This window comes from Ambystoma mexicanum, chromosome 14, assembly GCF_040938575.1.
Source record: "Ambystoma mexicanum isolate Mex_15411 chromosome 14, UKY_AmexF1_1, whole genome shotgun sequence".
Lineage (NCBI taxonomy): Eukaryota > Metazoa > Chordata > Amphibia > Caudata > Ambystomatidae > Ambystoma > Ambystoma mexicanum.
In genome coordinates, this window is record NC_090940.1 from 446,709,561 (window position 1) to 446,728,950 (window position 19,390).

Genomic DNA, 19,390 nt, shown 5'->3' on the forward strand with positions numbered 1-19,390 from the left:
GGAAACCCAACACCCGATATTGCTATTCCAGTAGACGGAAGCACTTCGTTAACTGGTGTAATGCCAAGGGTGTCAATCCCATTGACTGCTCTCCTACTCACATTGTATTGTACCTGACTCAATCACTAGATTCAAGCCTGGTTTTTAATGCCTGAAGGTGCACTTAGCTGCTCTCTCAGCCTACACTACGTCACAACAAAATGTGTTGTGGTGGAAAATACCAGTTATCAAGGCTTTCATGGAAGGGGTTAAGAGGATTCATCCCCCCATTTGAAACCCAGTTCCCAGATGGGACTTAAATGTGGTTTTGACTAGACTCATGGGGTCCCCCTTTGAGCCTATGCACAAGGCAAGTCTTAATACCTTACCTATAAGACAGCCTTCCTAGTGGCTATCACTTCTATAAGAAGGGTTAGTGAACTACAGGCCCTTTTGGTACTAGACCGATTTGTTACTGTTCACAGAGATAAGGTGGTTCTGCGCACTCACCCTCGATTTGCTCCTACATTTATTTCCAAGTTCCACGTGAACCAGTCAATAGAACTGCCCACTTTCTTCCAGAACCCCTCTAACATGGCTGAAAGAAGCCTACACACGTTAGATGTGCGCAGGGCAGTCATGTTTTACTAGGAAAGAACTAGACTACTGAGAAAGACGAACCAATTTTTCGTTTCAGTGACGGCCGGCAGAGAATGGGATCCTGTCAGCAATCTCAAGGTGGATAGTCAAATGCATCACACTTTGTTACACACTTGCGAAGAGAGAACTTCCCTTCAAGCATAGAGCACATTCTACTTGGAGCTTTGAGGCTTCCTTAGCATTCATTACAAATGTTCCTCTAGAGTCCATTTGCAAAGCGGCAACCTGGAGTTTTGTACACACCTCTACAAAACAATATTGCCTAGACACTCATTCTAGGTCTGATTTTCAGGTGGGACAAGTAGTACTAAGACATCTTTTCACTACTGTTCCTTCTCACAACCCACCTCCAACTCCGGGTACTGCTCGCTAGTTTATGCACAGCATGTGATTCTAAGCAGATTAACAAGCATCAGAAGACATACATTACTCACCGTAATAGCATTTCTGATGATTGTATCTGCTTCGATTCACATGCGCCCACCCCTCCTCCTGCTCGGGTGGAAGGAACATGGACGTCTTACTAATTTCACTCTTTTATGTACTCACTCACGACAGAAAAATACAATCGGAGGGACCTCGGTGCGTGGATGCCGACGTCCCCTTTCGATCCTCAAAAGACAAGATGCAATACTCTGCGGTTACCACTGGATGTCGGACCATATGCACAGCATTTGAATCTAAGCAGATACAATCATCAGAAATGCTATTACGGTGAGTAATGTATGTCGTACTAATTATCATTATACCCTGGTGTTTTACTCAGTTGACAAACCCTGTGAACATTAAGGCAGTATGTTATTTCTTGCTGTCGATGTACTTATGTGGACTTGCATGCTATTATGACACCCTTGAGGACCCTCCCCCACTTGCCCGAAATGGTTCATTTATTTGGTGGCCCGAGGTTATGGATGCATCATGGATGTGAACTGCCCCCCCGCCCCCTCCCCCCGCTCTAGCCACTGACCCAAGGACTCTAGTATGCCCTGTTTTTGTTTTTTCGTTGGAACGCCTTTTTTATATTTTATTTCTGTGTTGCATGCTCTGTTAATCATAGCATCTCTGTCCTTTGTCTACACGATACTAATGAAGAATATTATACTATACTTGCTTGAACCAATAAATAAAGTTTAAAATAAAATTATCATGATTATACTATCAATATGTTCTGTCTCAAATTAACACTAGTCTCTTTATCGAAGAACCCATGAGAAAGATGGAAAGGTTAAATTGACAGAAGAGCTCCTACAAGCTGAAATCCTTAAAACTGCAGACACAGAGGAGACCATTCAGGTATCTGAATTTATTCTCTTGACATGTTTGCATTGTCAGTTTCTATCAGGCTTGGTTTGTGTTGTTACAAAATGGAAACAAAACTTTTGATCTATTGGCCCGGTTGTTTTTGTTCTCTAATGTTAACATTTGTCATTGTTTAGGCTTTAAGTTTGGAAATTCAGGATCTGAAAAAAAGAAATATCTACCTTGAAAGCACCGAACAGGTACCGTACAATGATATAAGCAACTTCGGCATCAGCGCTACCTATTTAGAAATCCTTCCCTTTCTGGCATCTTTGTGAGAAGGAACGAAAGAATGTGTGAAGGCAGTAGAGCAGAAAAGTGAAAAGAACACGAGCAAGTGAAAGTGAGCAACAATGGAAAAGCAATAGTAATAAATGAACGAAAGCTGAAATGAGAGGTAGCATGAATGAGAGCGAAAGGGTGAGGGAAGAAAACTAGTGAGAAAATTACAAAGAGCTCAATGGAGCAATCATCAGAGAAAAATGACTGTATGAGAAGGCGAATGAGCAAGAACAGTAATTTGAGAGAAAGAATGAAGCAGACCTTTCTCATTCTACTTCCTTCCCTTGCTCCTTCTCACTTTTTCACCTCCTTTTATTTTCTCTCACATTGAATCAGACCTTAGTATGTATATATTCTTCAATGATCACATATAATGCACATATTCCATAATATGTCAAGAGTGTTCCATGTTTATGTATGCAACTTTGTAAATTGTGCAGAAACTGGTAAAATGTTTAGTTAAATGCATTTGTTTTTTTACAGATTTCTATAGTGATACAGACCCATTTTTTTTTCAAACCTGTGTTTATTGCGTTTTAATACAAAAAGACAGGATAAAACCTTCCCGCCTCCCCCGACCACCCTAACCCCCGTTACACGGTCGACGTAGGTGAAGATGAACAGTCTATGAATAGTTCAGGATATCCCCAGCAAGCGTAGTCTGTGTGGGCAGTGCTGTTCAACATATGCACCGTGGAGAAAGTCCAGTATGGTTGCCTATTCCGTCGTAAATTTTCTATGCTCCCCTTAGATTGCATATTTAACCCATTCCATCGAAACAAATTCCCAAAGTTTCTGTATCCAATCTTGTGTTTGTGGAGGATCTGCAGACTTCCATTTCCTGGCTATCACCAATATGGCAGCTGTCCTGAGAATAGTATAGGCTTTCTGACGATACTTTGGCCACCATCTGTTGTCTGGCCCAGTCATACCCAGAAAGGTTTCGACTAGCGGGCTCTCGATAGTGAGGTTAAATATCTTTTGCATATGGCCCTCCAATTCCTCACAGTACCCCTGTATTTTCTGGCAAGACCGCCAAATGTGAAGCCAGCCCCCCCGTGTGCCTGCATCCCCTCCAGCACTTCTCTGATACGGACCGAGATATCTTGTGTATATGTGTAGGTGTATAGTGCCACTGGAACATCATTTTTAACCAAAATTCTCTGATTTGGAGCGACTGTTAGCCCTGGAATATCGGACCATGGGGAGGCCCAGCTTTCTTACTTGAGGGGCGCTCCCAGTCTTTGTTCCCATCTGAGTTGATATGGGAGTTTCAAAAGTGGGGGCTCATCTAGGAGAAATTCGTATAGGCTGGATATCAAATGCTGGTCTCCTGGGTTAGAAGTTAAGAATTTTTGTTAATGGTTTCAAGGGTCATGTGGCGGCTAGTCTGTTCGGGGGGCCATCAGCTAATGGTGCATCTGAAAGTATTAAAACCGCTGAGATTCCTGTAGGCCTAATTCCTCTTTGCATTGGATAAAGGATTTGATGTCGGCACCCTGGAACATATCGCAGAGTTTGGTGCAACCCGCGCTTATCCACTTTGTGAATGCTGCCTGTTGCATACCTGCGGGGTGTGGGGGGGACTGGGGGGTTGGTGAATTTTGGGGTGACGGGAGAAGGAAGAATTGTGATTTGGTGTTGTCTAATTGCATGGTCCCAAGTGTCCTCTACTATTTTCGTGACCTCATTGCAGTGAATGTACCATGGTCTATCCGACCTATTATGCCACAATTAGCGCTTGTTCCATGTGTCCCCATCTTCTGTTTGAACTCTCTGTGAACCAGTCTTTATCACTCACAGTTGCACATCCCTGTAGTATGCTCGAAAGTTTGGGAGACCCTGACCCCCCTTTGCTTGGGGGGAGCATGAATGTTTTCAGCACTATTTGCGGGGGTTTGTTCTTCCCAATGAATTTAGATACTAATTTTATTCTGGGTATGGTCGAAAGTTGATGGTGCCTTGATGGGGAGGGCCTGAAATAAAGAATTCGGGGTAGGGTAACCATTTTAATGGAATTGACTCTTCCCAGCCACACTATTCTAAGTGGGGGTCCATATTTGTAGCGGTGTTTGCATTTGAGCGAGAAGGGGTTGGACATTTGCCTTGTACAGTCCCTCCAGTGAACGCGTGATGGATACCCCCAGGATACGGATGCTATTGGGGACCCACTTCAGTTGTGGCACTTCCTTGGCTCTAGTTAATTCATCTCGGTCGACTGATAAGTTTAGAATTTCTGATTTTGGGACATTGATTTTTAGTCCGGTGACCTTGCCAAACCTTTCCAATTCAGACAGTGCTGCGGGGAGTGAATTGACCGGGTCCGTGATAGCAAGGAGCATAGGCCATTATCGTGTGTACATCTGCGCCAAACCGGATACCCTTGATCGCTGCTGATAAGCGGATCTGTGTCAATAGGGGCTCAGGGGAGAGGGGGCATCCCTGCTTCATGCCCCTTTGGAGAGAGACTGAGTGGGACAGTTGGCCATTTATCAGCAGTCTGGCTTTGGGGTTAGCGTAGTTGGCTTGCACCATTGCGATGTATTTGGTCCCAAATCCCATTGTTCACAGGGTGTTGAAGAGGAACGCTCATTCCACCCTGTCAAACGCCTTCTCCTTGTCCAGGGAGACAAGCACTGCAGGGTCCCCTTTCTTGTCTTCTTTTTCTAGCAGGTGGCAAATCCTCTGCAGGTTGTCGTGAGTTTGTCGTTTTTTTATGAATCCAGTTTGATCGGGGTGGGTGAGGGTCGGCATCAGGTGTTTGTTGCGGTTAGCCAGGACATTGGTGTATATTTTTGCATCCAAGTTCATGAGTGCTATTGGTCTATAAGACCCGCACTTAGCCGGTCCTTGCCCGGTTTAGGGAATAGGATTATCATAACCTCCTCCATAGTGGGCATTCCCACGCCTGAGGTGGCAAATTAGTTAGAGATCAGTGGGCTCGGGAACCAAGATGAACTACATTTTTTATAGAAGGATGCGGGCTAGCCATCTGGGCCCGGTGATTTGTTTAGAGGAGATTTGCAATGGCCTTCTGGAATTCCTCTCGGGGGATGTCTACTTCTAACTGGTCCCTGTCCAAAGTCGAGATAGTTTTCAGGGGGGTTGCCTGTAAATATTTGTGCTGGAGTTGCAGGACACGGTGTTCTGATTTATATAGGAAAGTGTAGAAGGGGTAGAATTGTGCAGAGATTTGTCCGGTTGTCCTTACCTTGGTCCCCTGCGGGTCCTTCACCCCCAAGATAGTTTGGCCTGAGTTTTTTTCCCTCTCATTTGCCTCACCAAAAGTGTTAGCTTTGTTTGCCTTGATATAGTACTCCTGCTTAAGGAAGAGCAGACTTTTTTCAGCGTGTTTCGTATGTATGAAGTTCAGTCTATGCTTTGCCTCCCTATATTCCTTTTGGAGCCATGCACTGGTGCTACTCTCCATTTGTTTCATTATGGTTCTCCGCTCCAATTCCAGATCTGCGTCTAACTTTTTCTTTAGTTTGCTTCTATGGGCTGCTACTGCAATAAGCTCTCCCCTTACAGTTGCCTTAAAGGCGTCCCAGAGAATGGCCTGGCTAGTCGCCCCATTGGATTGGAGGTGAAATATTCTCTGACCCAGTTCCTCACGGATGACCAGATATGCTAAGAGTCCAACAGGGAACTTCCAGGTCCATAGTGTGCTTCTTATATTGGGGGGAATGAGAGTGAGTGCCATTGGGGCATGGTCTGAGATAGTCTTGGAATGTATGGAAATGTCAGAGATCTGGCCTATTAGTGTGGTCGAGGCCCAGATGTAATCAATCCTGGAGAACGATTTGTGCACATGGGAGTAGTGTGTGTATGCTACTTCATTCCCTCTCAGCACCGTCCACACGTCTCTAAGAGCCAGTTGCTCAAATTTGGTTTAAGGATTTTGGATGCTGGGGGCTGGGCATTCTTGGTACTAGTGCTCCTATCGCGTGCAGGGTTCCATGCAATGTTGAAGTCCGCCAGCAGAATGGTCTCACCCTCCCCAACACATTCCAGGCATGAGAACCGATTTTAGGTATTGCTCCTGCCCAGTATTTGGGGAGTATATTGAAGCCACCCGCAGGGTGAGCTGGCCCAATGTTAAAACGGATTTCTGAACTCTGACATGGTGGGCAGAGGTTCAGAAGGCCAGCCTGGTTTCTTGGAACAGGGTAACCTTCTGGACAAGCCAGACCAATCAAGGTAGCTATGGTGGCAGTCAAGACTGTCTCAGGAGGGGTGAGGGTGACTGAAAGACCTCAATGAGCACACAGAGCAAAGGACACTTAAAAATCACTCCCAGTCAGGTGTGTACATATATTAAAAATACAAATACATTTATTTTTAAGCCAACACAATCCTATTTTAATGCATATATACAAGACCAATTGGGTCTAAAGGGTTAATGCACAAAATGTGTCCACAACCTAAAAGGGGAAGGAAACGGGCAGAGAAAATAGTTTTTAGTCCCTTCTGCATCCAACACACTCCTAACTAAGAGGCAGTCCAATCCCTAAGAAGAGTGGAGCCTAGTGCTCAAATGTACTTGCACTGCTGGCGCACGCAGTAGTTCAAATGGGCAAAACGGGGTCTCTTCAAGGGTCTGTAGCAGCTCAGGAAGGTGGGTGAGGTGATGAAGAATAGCTTACCACTATTCGAGGAGGGCCTCCAATTGAGGGCAGAGTCGATGCCAAGAGTTGGGAATAGTTTGCTAGTTCACACTAGCAGTGGAAAGGAGAGGGGCCCTCAGGGGCCACTCGTGTGTAAAAATGGATGTATGCGCTAGGGGCCACCGGTTAGGGTTGCAATTGCTCACCGAGCCCCGGGGCACTCCGGACCAAACTTCGGCAGTCGAGTCCACTTCGGTTGCAGCATCAAATGCGGAAATCTTGCGGTTCTGCGGCTTTCAGCGACGAAGTTACAGCGTTGATTCTCCTACGGGACAGTGTCGATTTCTCTGCTCCTGGATCAGGCCAGTACTGCTGTAGCAGGCTTCAGGGCACAGAGGGCCACAGCTGCAATGAATTTGCAAAGTTTGTCACCATGGCTGGGTAACACGGCAACTGTGTAAACTCTGGTTCGGGCGCACTCCCTTTACTCCAGACCTGGGAATGCCAAGTGTACGAAATTCGGTGTGAGACTGCTGTGAACACACAGCTTGTGATGTGCCAAGTTTCAAAGGCCTCCTCGAAACAGCGGAGGTATCAGAGCCCAACGTCTGCGCAAGCTGGTCAGTCCACTGGATGGCCCAGGGACTCTTCCGAAAAGGCTTACTTGATGGTGAAGGTGCTGAGAATAGTTGGTCCCACTATTCCAATGGGTAGAAGTGTCTTCGCAGACCTTCTAGGACGATCAGATGCAGAGGGGTCCAGCGGGACGACAGCGGGCTCAGGGTGCCAAACCTTCGAGCAGGTCACCAGCTGTTCCTTGGCTCAACATCTTAGTTTTAGGGTACTTGGATCCTATCCTTCGTTCAGTGAGAACTCCAGAGATCGACATGGTATGGGTGTTTGGGGCCTGCTCTTATCCAGAATCTCCTTTGCGCCAAAATGAAGAGGACCCAATGGGAGATCTGCTCACATACAGGCATACCATACCTGGACCAATCATGGACCACGGTGGTCCCAGGCATTCACAGCACTCCAGACTCTCTGGCTCCCAGGATGTGTATTGGAACAAGACATTCCAGCCTACATCTTGGGTGCGCACACACAAGGCATGCAGAAGCCCACGAAAGCTTGGCGCTTCGGAAAAATGCATGCCCAAATGAGGACTGACCCGGTCGGCTCGACCTGGGGAAGGTGAAGGGGCAAGATGGCCAATGGACAGGACAAAGAACCTTGTGGCGTGGCCATTTTGGAGCCAGGCCACCTAACCGTGCCAAACGCAGTAATCCCGGTTTACCTGGCAAGAAAGAGTTAAAAATATGCTAAATGATAAGCTGCTACCAGCCCTGTCCAAGGCACATCTGCACTTGTCCTAATAAATCCTTCGAAAGTATCTAGGGCCTTTGGAAATGACTAGACCCAAGAGCACTGTACCGTAAAGGTACATTGTACACTTGTTACATGTTGCAGAAAAGGTGCAACAAGGACTAAGGGAAACAAAGTCTCCCAGTACTGACTGTCTTTAAGAGCATTTCAGTTTCTCCATTAAAAGTGAGCGAAAAGCCCAGGGGAGTGCAGCAGAAGGTTGTGCTCCTCTGGTAAAGTCAGACTATGGTGTTCAGACATCAGCAAAAAGTTGGTGTGGTTTCACAACTGGAGGGAAAATTACACATGAAATGGAAATCTTTCCTAACACCCAATTTGATGAGCACAAAGATATAGCAGCCTTCTTTGTCAGTGTATGTGTTCAGTATTGACACTTGGGTACCTTGTTTGAATTCTAGGAGTACCCCTAGCATTTTGCTCTTGGCATTAGCTTGGATGATTTGGGGGTAGTGACGTAGCTTTAGCCTATGTCGGTCCTGTACTGTGTGTGTCTCCTGAAGGGCTAGTATATTGGGCTGGTGAGTGCAGAGAAGGCATTCTAGTTTCTGCCTTTTTACGGGGGAATTCAGCCCCCTAATTTTAAGTGTTAAGCACTGGAATGTCCGGGCTGTACAAAGTGTGCCTTCCGCTGGGAATACAATCTTTACTAGTCAGTACTGTGTTCATCAGTTTGTCCCCATGTACCCCCACCCCACTTGTCAAAACCCCCGTACCCATCCGTGCGTTCTTCCCCCGCCCTCCCTGGAGCAGGTTTCGTTTTCCAAGCCGACCCTGGACGAGACCTTGGAGGCCATCCACTAAATGACCCAGGGAAATGTATACGCAGGGTATCCTAAAACCCCTTTCCTTCCTTCCTAGTAGGATTCCAAGGCGAGCTTGTGAGGCCCGACAGTGCTGTAGGTAGTATTCATGTCCCAACAGGCCATTTCCTCGATTGTTCGCTCTATATTGTTGGTGCTTCTCCGGCCGGCGGCGAGGTTCCAGGTATATTTCATGGGGATTGCTTTTGGAGTTTCCTTTTTGGGTGCGTTCATTCGTTGTCCATTCCCAATGCCGGGGGCCCTTGAGAGTGTATCTGTTTAAGGCTGAAGGTGTCACGACCCATATCTAGAAAACCCCCTGGCCAGCCCATGGCCAGGAGGGGTCTTGGATCGGGTCCCTAATAAACTCAGGCATCCTTTGCTGAAGCCCTCTTGGGGACAGTCCTGGCGCCTTTGGCGCCAGGCTCATACTTCATAAGGACTTGTGTTTGTGGGAACTACTTTATCTCCAGTGTCAGCCAACATGGAGGCATCCCCATAGCTTGGTTCCCTTGGAAACAAGCTATGCGGTATAGTGTTTTGGGTGTGGTAGCCTAGGAACTACTTTACCTGGACTACTTTTCTGAAGCTATTTAAACCACACCCGACTTGAATGACACGCTTCGCATTACTTTGCAATCCTGCAACGTGACGCTCATCGTGTTCTGCTGTACCTGCGAACCTCGAAGAACAGCATCTGAAAAAAGACAAAAGGACACTGTTAATAGCAGCAGCTTACCTGTAATTCCATCGCTAGCTGCCCTCAGCTCTTGCTAACAGTATCCAAGGATCAGCGCGTCTCCCGGACCGACGGATCTGCAAAAGAGGGAGAAGCAAGACATTAGACATTTTACAATCGTGCCGGAAGTTTACCTCACGAGTCGCCCATCGACCAGCATCATCCTTGGGATTTCTTACACCGGGTAAGCACTACAATCTACGGAAAAGAAAAGGCAACAGATTAGCAAAGGCTAGGCATCATAGCGCAGCGGATAGCGTCTACTTACCGCGTCAAGGCGCTCTCAATGCACCATCTTTACCGGCGAGTCCCAATTCAGCCAACGCTTCACAGTGGACTTCCACGCACCTAAGGAAGAGAACAGACATTATTTAAACCAAAGAAAGGCATACAAGCAATAACAGTAATAAGACCTACCTGAAAGACTCAAAACGGGCCGGCATCAGTGAAGTAACTAGATCGCACTCACCCATAAAGGACAACGTGCCCCTGCTAAGAAGGCAGGACGGAGAGCACACCAAAACCCATAACAAGGTGAGGAGAGGTCCAGAGGGGGTTGCGGGCATACAGGGAGTTGGGAGGCTCTTACCCCAGTTGCCCAGTCTTGAACATTGCCCACCTGTATTCTAGGCAGAACTTCCCCGCTGACCACACCTGGCAGCCGCTGAGAAGGATAACAGAGTCCCCACAGCTGGGTTGCGTCCCCATGGATACCAGGTGAGCGTAACAGAAGGGCCATGCCGATCTTCTCCAGCATTGGATCTTTCATAGATTCAGATGCTTGAATATTCCCTGTCGTCAGACTGGGAATCCTCGGTGATAAAAAAATAATAATAATTTTTTTTTAATATACATCCATTATTCCATAGAGAATGCATGTAAATACCCCATTGTGGCCTATGATCCATTCTATTGTGTAGTCCCTCTACCTCACTTTGGTCCTTTATGGCCCCAACCAATGAGGTGACAGGGTTCAAGCTCCGCCCCAGTCAGCCATCTTCAGATTTTTCACCGCAGTCTGACGGAGGGAATCCTCCAGCTCTCTGAGCTTTCAAATATTTTTCTCCTTTTTTGTGTAGTGTATATTCTTATAATATATTCTACTGTTACCCTCCATAGGGGCCATCTATTGTGAACTTTTGGGCACCGAAAATCTTTTTTCTTGCCTCAAATATATCGAGTGAATTTCTCCTCAGCATGGCTGAACTTCAGGCTGCCAAGAAGCCTTCCATGTTCAGGGACTGCACGAGGTGCAGGAAAAAACGGGTCTACATGAAGGATCCACATGACCACTGCATCTACTGCCTATACCCTCATGACATCAATAAATGTGGCATTTGCAGGTCTTTCTCCACCAGTACCCTGCAAGACAGACACAGAAGACTTCTGTTACATCTAGAAGCTAAAGGTCTGTCCTCTGACGAGGAGTCTGCCAAAACAGCTCCTGTACTATCTACTAAACCAGCTGAGAGACAAACTTCTAAGAGAAAGGCCTCTTCATGGAAAGGAGTTCCTCTCCCACTCTAAAGAGTAAGAGAAAGCTGGAAACCAATTCTTCCATGCCTCCCCTTGGCTCGGGAAGCCACAAGATATGACATCCTGAAGAGAAAAACACCTCCAAAGGTAACGAGGCATTTTTAAAAAAACAGGGGGGGCAGTTGCCAACTGAGAAGCCGTCTATGAGCGGCAGTAAAGATAGAGACCCGGCAACGACCAAGCCGCTGACGAAACCCTCATTGACGACAACGACGACGCTCCAAGCCTCATCGTCTATGACCAAATCCTTGTCATCGAGGTCAGCTTCTACAAAACAGTCGTCGTCGACGAAGAAAGCTCATCATTCGTCCATGAAGCTCTTGTCCACGAACCTCTCGACCACGGTGTTAGGCAGAAACCTGTGCAGTTCCCTTAGGGACCGCTGCAAAAGGCTTAAGACTACAGGTGTTGGCAGTAAACCCAATTGGTAGCAGTCTGTACCACCCAGATTTACCTGGTAGCTGTGGCTGAGCAGCCAGACTTCTCTCAAAAAGAGTTAGACAGTATATAGAGTATACAAGATAGGTACCAAAATACAGTAGCACAAGCAAACACTCACCAGAGCTTTGGTATCAAGTATATAAATATTTATTGAAAGACACACTTTGAAACACTCTAGCACTATTATTGTAAGCAAGTTCAAAAACAGTCACTATTAATATATATACATCCCTTATTCCTTATTAGACAAGTCTTAGTTAACACCACTTATTTCCAGACAGAGGTGAGCGCTTAACTAAAGATGGCACTCCAATAAGTTAAGAAAAAGGGAGGGAAAAGGCAGAAATTAGGAACAGCACACAACACAATACTTTAGAAGCACTCAGCAAGGCAGGAAAGTCAAAGTCTACTTATGAGCAAAATGTTCAGAGGCCAGGCTCCCTCTTGGAGAGAGTAGAACACCAATGCACCCAAGATCACACAGTTTAAAAGGCTTGGAAAGTCTTGCAGAGAGTTTAAAAAGGAATCGGTTCAGCTCAGAAAAGTTCAGTTAGCCAGCCTAGGGCCAACCCAAGTGGTAACATGAGGATTTACGAGACACCCCACACAGACCATTGCGAGGGAGGGCAGGCGGACACAGTACCTTGAAAGTGGGGCGAATCCTCCAGCGGGGGCAGTTGTTCCTGGCAGTGATGCAAGTCGCAGCGTCTTCCAGAGGAAGAGAAGATCTCGACGTGGAGGAAAGCTGAAGGTTGTTGCACTGCCAGGGAAGAAACCAGCCGCGGAGTTCTCCGGTTAAAAGGTACTACCCTTTTATTCACGGTAGTGGTAAAACGTGGTATCCCGGGTTGCCGGGGTGCTTGGCACAGGCAAGGCGGCCACGAGATGATCCGGGAAGGCAAAAAGGCGGGCAAACTGGTTATCCCCACCAGTCAAAGGAAGAAGACTCTTCAGGATGAAGATCTCCTCTGTCGTTGGAAGAAGTGGTGAGTCGGTTCAGCAGGGCTCCACCGGTGGTGTCGTCGTTGCAGGTCGGCTCAGCTCCTCCCTCTTTGGATTCTTTGGTCCTGTGGCGACGTCTCAAGTTCCAGTCCCCAAAGCCCTGCTTTTATGCAGAAAACCCCCATTCATCAGTCCTAGCTGTCACTCAAACATGCTAAGTGGCGAGCCGGGCGGCTCACCACTGGGCCAATCACACAACAATGCGACTTGAGTTGCCGAGGCAACTCATTCCAGGGTGCCTAAACCCCCCTCCCACACATCCTTTAGACCCAGACAGAGTGGCACCTCTTTTGGAGGCTTCTGTGGAGAAGCCTGCCAAAAAGTGGAACAAAGGGCTTGACTTGGGTTGGAGTTACAGAGGCGAACACAAACACCATTTTAAAACCGAGTCCTGGCGAAAAGACCCAACCGGGGAATAAATATTAAATAAATAACCCGGCGGTATCTTTAACAATGCACCAAAAAGTGGTGCGGTTAAAATGAATGGGAAAATCCCATAGGAAATATTCTTAAGGAATATTCCGCGTGGTAACCAATGCCACTAGCCAGAAACTCGACGAGGGGGGACTGCACAGTGCCCCCTCCAAAAACAGACCCAGGGGCAATCTAATTACCCCTACCAGTACTTCCACAATATGATGGTTTGTACTGGTTCTGTTCCCAATTTAAGACTAGTAAAGTCAATGGTGACTTTACATGCCCTGGGAGACAGTAGTCAGTCCCAGGGTATGGAGTCTATATTTGGGGGTCACTATGACACCCCTGTGTTACCGCACTGAGGGTGCTGTGTAACACACTTACCAAAAACCACATGAAACCCTATGGACTAAAAGACCCCATAGCCCATAAAACACATCACAAAGTCAAAGGAACACCTCATATCATGTCTAAGAGTGGGAGAAAAAGAGTCTCACTCTTAGCAGGAGAAAGAAATAAACCCCAAAAATCCAGCAAAGCTGCTGGGGGACTCACTAGGTTTGAGAAATTAGCCTTAACAGAGAATTCTCCCTAATACACGGATAAGGGTCTTCAATCATCTTCAAAGTCTTCGTCCACGAAGCCACCATCGACGAAAGCACCGTCGACTACACCGCAAACTTCTTCGTCTACGGAAGAAATAAGGCCCAAAACACCCATCGCGGATGTCACGGATAAACCATCCAATGTGAGCAGTCTCCTCAAGCCTATGGGAGCAACGCCTCCAGTTTCAGAGGCTCCTGAACCGCTTGAAGCACAATTATCTCCTTTAAAAGAGATGATGGAACTCCCTGACATCATTCTTCAATAGGAGTTCTCAGACACGGAATTGCTTGGCGAGCAACCTTTTCTCACCCCCAAGGAAAACAGTCCTCCCTAGCAGCCGTCTACTGAGGTCGTTGCCAATCCTTATGACCCTGTGCTCATGGAATTGATGCAAAGGATCATTGAGGAATTCAACAGACGTCAAGAAGAAAATAATAGGTTGTCTGTGCCCAAGGAGTCGAGAACCCCCCAGAGGGATATCTCACCTCGATATAGTACACCAAGACACTCCCCTTCCAGGAGTAGACCCCAGAAAAGAGCATGATCGCCTGAGCCTCCACGTAGATCCAGGAGCAGAACACTCAGTGCTTCACAGACAAGGGTCCCGTCTCCAGCATCGTCACATAGACCTCGATCTCCGGTTTGAGATCCAACTATGGTGCCATTGTCTGTGTCAGCCTCGGATTGGCAAGAGGACCCGTTCAGGGATTTCTCGGACCCTGAAGAAGGAGAGATCACACAGGAGCCTGATGCTTCCAGTGAATGGGACGATTATATTGTTAAGAAGCCCAGAAAGGACTCTCCAGGTGATTCTTCACCACCGGACGATTTAGTATCGTTTCATACTATTATCGGAAAAGCTGCAAACTTGTTCAAATTACAAGTTGCATTGGAAGAGAAGAAGTCAGTGCTTTATGAGCACAGGGACAAGCGCAGAAGAACTGTTACTACCATTCCTCTTGACACAATATGGGAGTCTGGGTCGAAGATACTGGCCACGCCATTATCCATGCCGGCGCTGGTTTCAAGACCGGAAAAGAAATACAAGGCACCAGACTCAGCACCGCTTTGTCTAAGGGGTCATACTAAGCCAGCCTCTCTTATCACTGTAGTGGCAAGAAAAAAGTTAGCCAACCCTTCATCACCAGTGTCAGCACCACCAGACAAGGAAGGTCGTAAGTTGGAAGCCATGGTTGGAAAAGTGTCTTCCTCCGCATCTCTCACTATTAGAGCGGGCAACACGCTGGTCATGACTGCTAGGTTTGACTGCAAACTTTGGCTTTGCATGTCCAAACTGACCAAACATCTACCTGCGGACCTCCAGGAAGAAGCCAAGTCAATCTTTGCAGACGGAGAGGCTACTTCAGATCTCATGATCGATGCTGCAGTCAATGTGGCTGAGTCAGGATTCAGGCAGATGGCTCACAGCACTGTACTAAGGAGACAGGCCTGGATGAAACCCACAAATTTCAGACGCGAGATGCAAGCACAAATACTGGACATGCCCTTTGATGGCCAAGAGTTATTTGGTAAGAAGGTTGATGACCACCTAAAGGGAATAAAAATAGACACGGACACAGCTCGAGCCATCAGTTCCTTAAAGGATAAATATAGAGACCGTAGGTCTTTTCGGCCTTTTCGATGTTAATCGTCAAACGACAGAGGATATAATCGATCTTCCTATGGTCAAAAGACGCAATGAAACACATTTCAGGGCAACAAATACCAATCCTCCAACAAGTACTCCCAAAGAGGAAGACGCGGCTCTACCCAAGGTAAATCCCAGAACAAACAAAAATTGACAGGTCGGTTCTTTCCCCTCAATGTCACACACCTGTGGGGGGAAGAGTAAGCCATTTTTTTTCAACACTGGCATTCAATAACATCGGACAAGTGGGTGTTACAGGTGGTCCGCGTGGGTCACACCATAGAATTCCTAGACCAACCTCCATCCCTTGCTCCCACCCCTCGCAAAGTGCATATGCTAAAGCAAGTCATGTCCGAAGTTCACAAATGACTGCACAAAGCAGCAATAGAACCAGTTCCTCACCCTCAGAAGGGAAAAGATTTCTACTCCTGTTTCTTTGTAATCAAGAAGAAAAACGGCCAGTGGAGACACATATTACATTTGAGAGCGTTCAACAAATACATCAAACGCATTAAATTCAAGATGATTTCCCTGCAGGGCGTCCTTCCGTGGCTAAACAGAAACGACTTCCTAGCCACTCTGGATTTGGAGGAGGCACACTTCCACATTCCAATTCATCTTGCCCACAGGCAGTTCCTCAGGTTTGCTGTAGGAGACCTGCATTTCCAATTCCGGGTGCTACCGTTCGGGCAAAGTCAGCACCAAGAGTGTTTACCAAATGTTTTGCGCCCGTTACACCAAAACTCAGAAGGATGGGACCGGAAGTCTCTCCATATTTAGACGACTGGTTGATAAGAGCAATCTCCTCCAGTCACACTCGATTGGCAGTTTCCAAAACTATAAAACTCCTAAAAGGGTTAGGTTTTTCGATAAACATAAAATCCTGCTCAGTAACCAACATTACCAGGGTAAGACCATTGGCGGACAGAGTAACAGCTATCCTCCGATCCACCTCATGGTTCCTAGAAAAAGGGACAACCACGGTACTCTTTCAAATCCCTCTTGGGCATGATGTCCTCATGTATATTTCTCATACCAAATTGCAGACTTCGCATGAGACCAGTCCAGGAGGCCCTGGACCACCAATGGAAGCAAGCTATAGGTTAATGGGAGGATGTAGACCAGATACCGACGACAGTACACAAGGTACTTCTGTGGTGGAACACTGCGCAGAACCTGCTACAAGGAATGCCATTCCAGACACCAACATCTACTCTTCTCTTAAGGATAGATGTCCCTTTCGGGCTGGGGAGCTCACCTGGCGGACCTCCAAACAAAAGGGACTTGGTCAGAGCAGGAGTCACAACTCCACATCAACGACTTAGAGCTCAGGGTGATACATGGGGGCTCTTGAAAGCCTTCCTTCCAGTAGTAGGAAGCAGAGCAGCAGAAGGGGTCCAGGTTCACACAGTCGGGTTATGCCCAAAGAGTCTTGTAGATAGTTCGCACAAAAAGGATGAAATTAAAGTCAGGAAAAGTTAGCTAGGTTGTCCCAGGCTAGCCCAGGTTAGAAAGTCGAGGCTTTACTGTCACCCCGAACGATCTGTCGCAAGGGAAGCCAGGCGGGACACAGTACCTTAAGTGTGAAGGAAGCTCCAGCGGGGGCAGTTGTTCCTGGCAGCAGGTGCAAGTCGGTGTTTCGTCCAGAGGAGGAAGAGGTCTCGCCGTGGAGGAAAGATGAAGGTCGTTGCACTGCCAGGGAAGAAACCAGCCGCGGAGTTCTCCGGTTAAAAGTCACCACCCTTCTCTTCGCGGTAGTGGTAAACCGTGGTATTCCGGTTGCCGGGGTGCTTGGCACGGGTAAGGCGGCCACGAGATGCTCCAGGAAGGTGAAAAGAAGGCAAAACTGATTATCCCCACCAGTCACAGGAAGAAGATTCTCCGGACTGGAGATCTCCTCTGTCGTCGGGAAAAGTGGTGAGATGGTTCAGCAGGGCTCCACCGGTGGTGTCGTCGTTGCAGGTCGGCTCAGCTTCTCCCTCCTCGGATTCTTAGGTCCTGTGGCGACTTCTAAAGTTCCAGTCCCCAAAGCCCTGCTTTTATACAGCACACCTCCATTCACTCAGCCTAGCTGTCAATCAAACATGCTAAGTGGTGAGCCGGCCGGCTCACCACTTGGGCCAATCACACAAGAGTGCGACTTGAGTTACCAAGGCAACTCAGTCCAGGGTGCCTAAACCCCCTCCCACACCCCCTGTGGTACCCAGACAGAGTGGCACCACTTTTGGAGGCTTCTGTGGAGAAGCCTGCCAAAAAGTGGAACAAAGGGCTCGACTTGGGTTGGAGTCACAGAAGAGAACACAAACGCCATTTTAGAATCGAGTTCTGGCAAAAGATACCAACCGGTGAATTAATATTAAATAAATCGACGGTATATTCGAGGCTATACGAATTAAATAATTAAAGTTGGTAGCCTCGAACAATGGGAAAATCCCATTGAGATATATTTGCGGTCGAATATAAAAAGTAGTATCCACTGCCACCAGCCAAAACTCGATCAGGGGGGACGGAGACGTGCCCCCTCGAATAACAGACCCTAGGGCAATCAAATTGCCCCGACCAGTACGTCCACAATATGATGGTTTGTACTGGTTTCTGTTCATAATTTGGGACTAGTAAAGCCAATGGTGACTATACATGCCCTGGGAGACAGTAGTCAGTCCCAGGGTATGGAGTCTATGTTGGGGGGTCGCTACGACACCCCTGGGTTACGGCACGGAGGGTGCTGTGTAACCCACATCAAAAACACATGAGACCCTATGGAGTAAAAGACTCCATAGCCCATGAAACACATGGAAAGATAAAGGAACACCTCAAATCATGTCTAAGAGTGGGAGTAAAGAGTCTCACTCTTAGTAGGAGAAAAAAATAAACCCAAAAAATCTGCTGGGGGACTCACTAGGTTTGGGAAATTAGCCTTTACAGATAATTCTCCCTAACACCCCCCCCCTCACCAAGCCGCCTTTGGCACACTCAACCAGAGGGAGAGCTGCATCAGTAGCGTTTCACGCAGGGGTAGCCTTGAAGGACATATGCAGAGCCGCTATCTGGAGCACTCTGCGCACATTCACTAAACATTACTGCCTGGCAGAAGATGCCAACAAGGAATCTGCAGTTGGACAGGCAGAGCTCTGCCACTCTTTGCATAAGGTAGGACCACCCTCCTTTCCGTTTATGTAACCGGTGTGTTGCTGTATGGTAATGGCTTGTCAGAAATATTTTTCTGCATTCATGCTTATATAGATATATAATGGTGGCATGTTTTAACTGCTTGGTATTCTATTCAAGCATCTGAATCTATGAAAGATCAAATGCTGGAGAAGTCTTAGTTATTTACCTGTATCTGTATTTCTCCAGCATTGGTATCTTTCATAGATTAACATGCGCCCACCCGCCTCCCCTGAGAGGCAGCTCCTACGCTCAGCACCCATCATACTGTAGTTCCTATGGTTCAAAATCTGAAGATGACTGACTGGGGCAGAGCTTAAACCCTGTCACCTCATTGGTTGGGGCAATAAAGGACCAAAGTGAGGTGGAGGGACTACACAATAGAATGGATCATAGGCCACAATGGCGTATTTACATGCCTTCTCTATGGAATAATAGATGTATATAAAAAAAATGTAATCATTTTTATCACTGAGGATTTCCAGTCTGACGACGGGGAATATTCAATCATGTGAATCTATGAAAGATACCAATGCTGGAGAAATACAGTTAGAGGTAAGTAACTAAGACTTGCAGTTCAATTTGCATTATCCTGGCTCCCTCCTCTTTGGTAGTTATTCTATGAGTTGTACCATTCCAGCTAAAGAGGAGGCCAAAAGGCAAGGTCCCCCCTCTGTGATCTTTTTGTTTTGCAGAGTTTCCTGCAGATTTCGCATGTCCCTTCTCTTCTGCAAGGTTAGCTGAGATTTTTTGATGGGCTGTGTTTTTTCTTTTTTTTGGGGCAAAATCATCCCTCCTGCCCAAGGTTCTCCCCCATAACCCC

General features: G+C 47.1%; 1 protein-coding gene across 3 annotated transcripts in view; it reads left to right on the top strand.

Annotated features, from left to right (window-relative positions):
• Positions 1–19,390, top strand: part of KTN1 (kinectin 1) — a 3,101,875-nt gene that overhangs the window by 1,520,341 nt on the left and 1,562,144 nt on the right. For all 3 annotated transcript variants that reach the window (XM_069637667.1, XM_069637665.1, XM_069637666.1), the window contains 2 exons: positions 1,842–1,932; positions 2,076–2,138. In XM_069637667.1, coding sequence (XP_069493768.1) covers positions 1,842–1,932; positions 2,076–2,138 — 154 coding nt within the window. The remainder of the gene's footprint in view (positions 1–1,841; positions 1,933–2,075; positions 2,139–19,390) is intronic.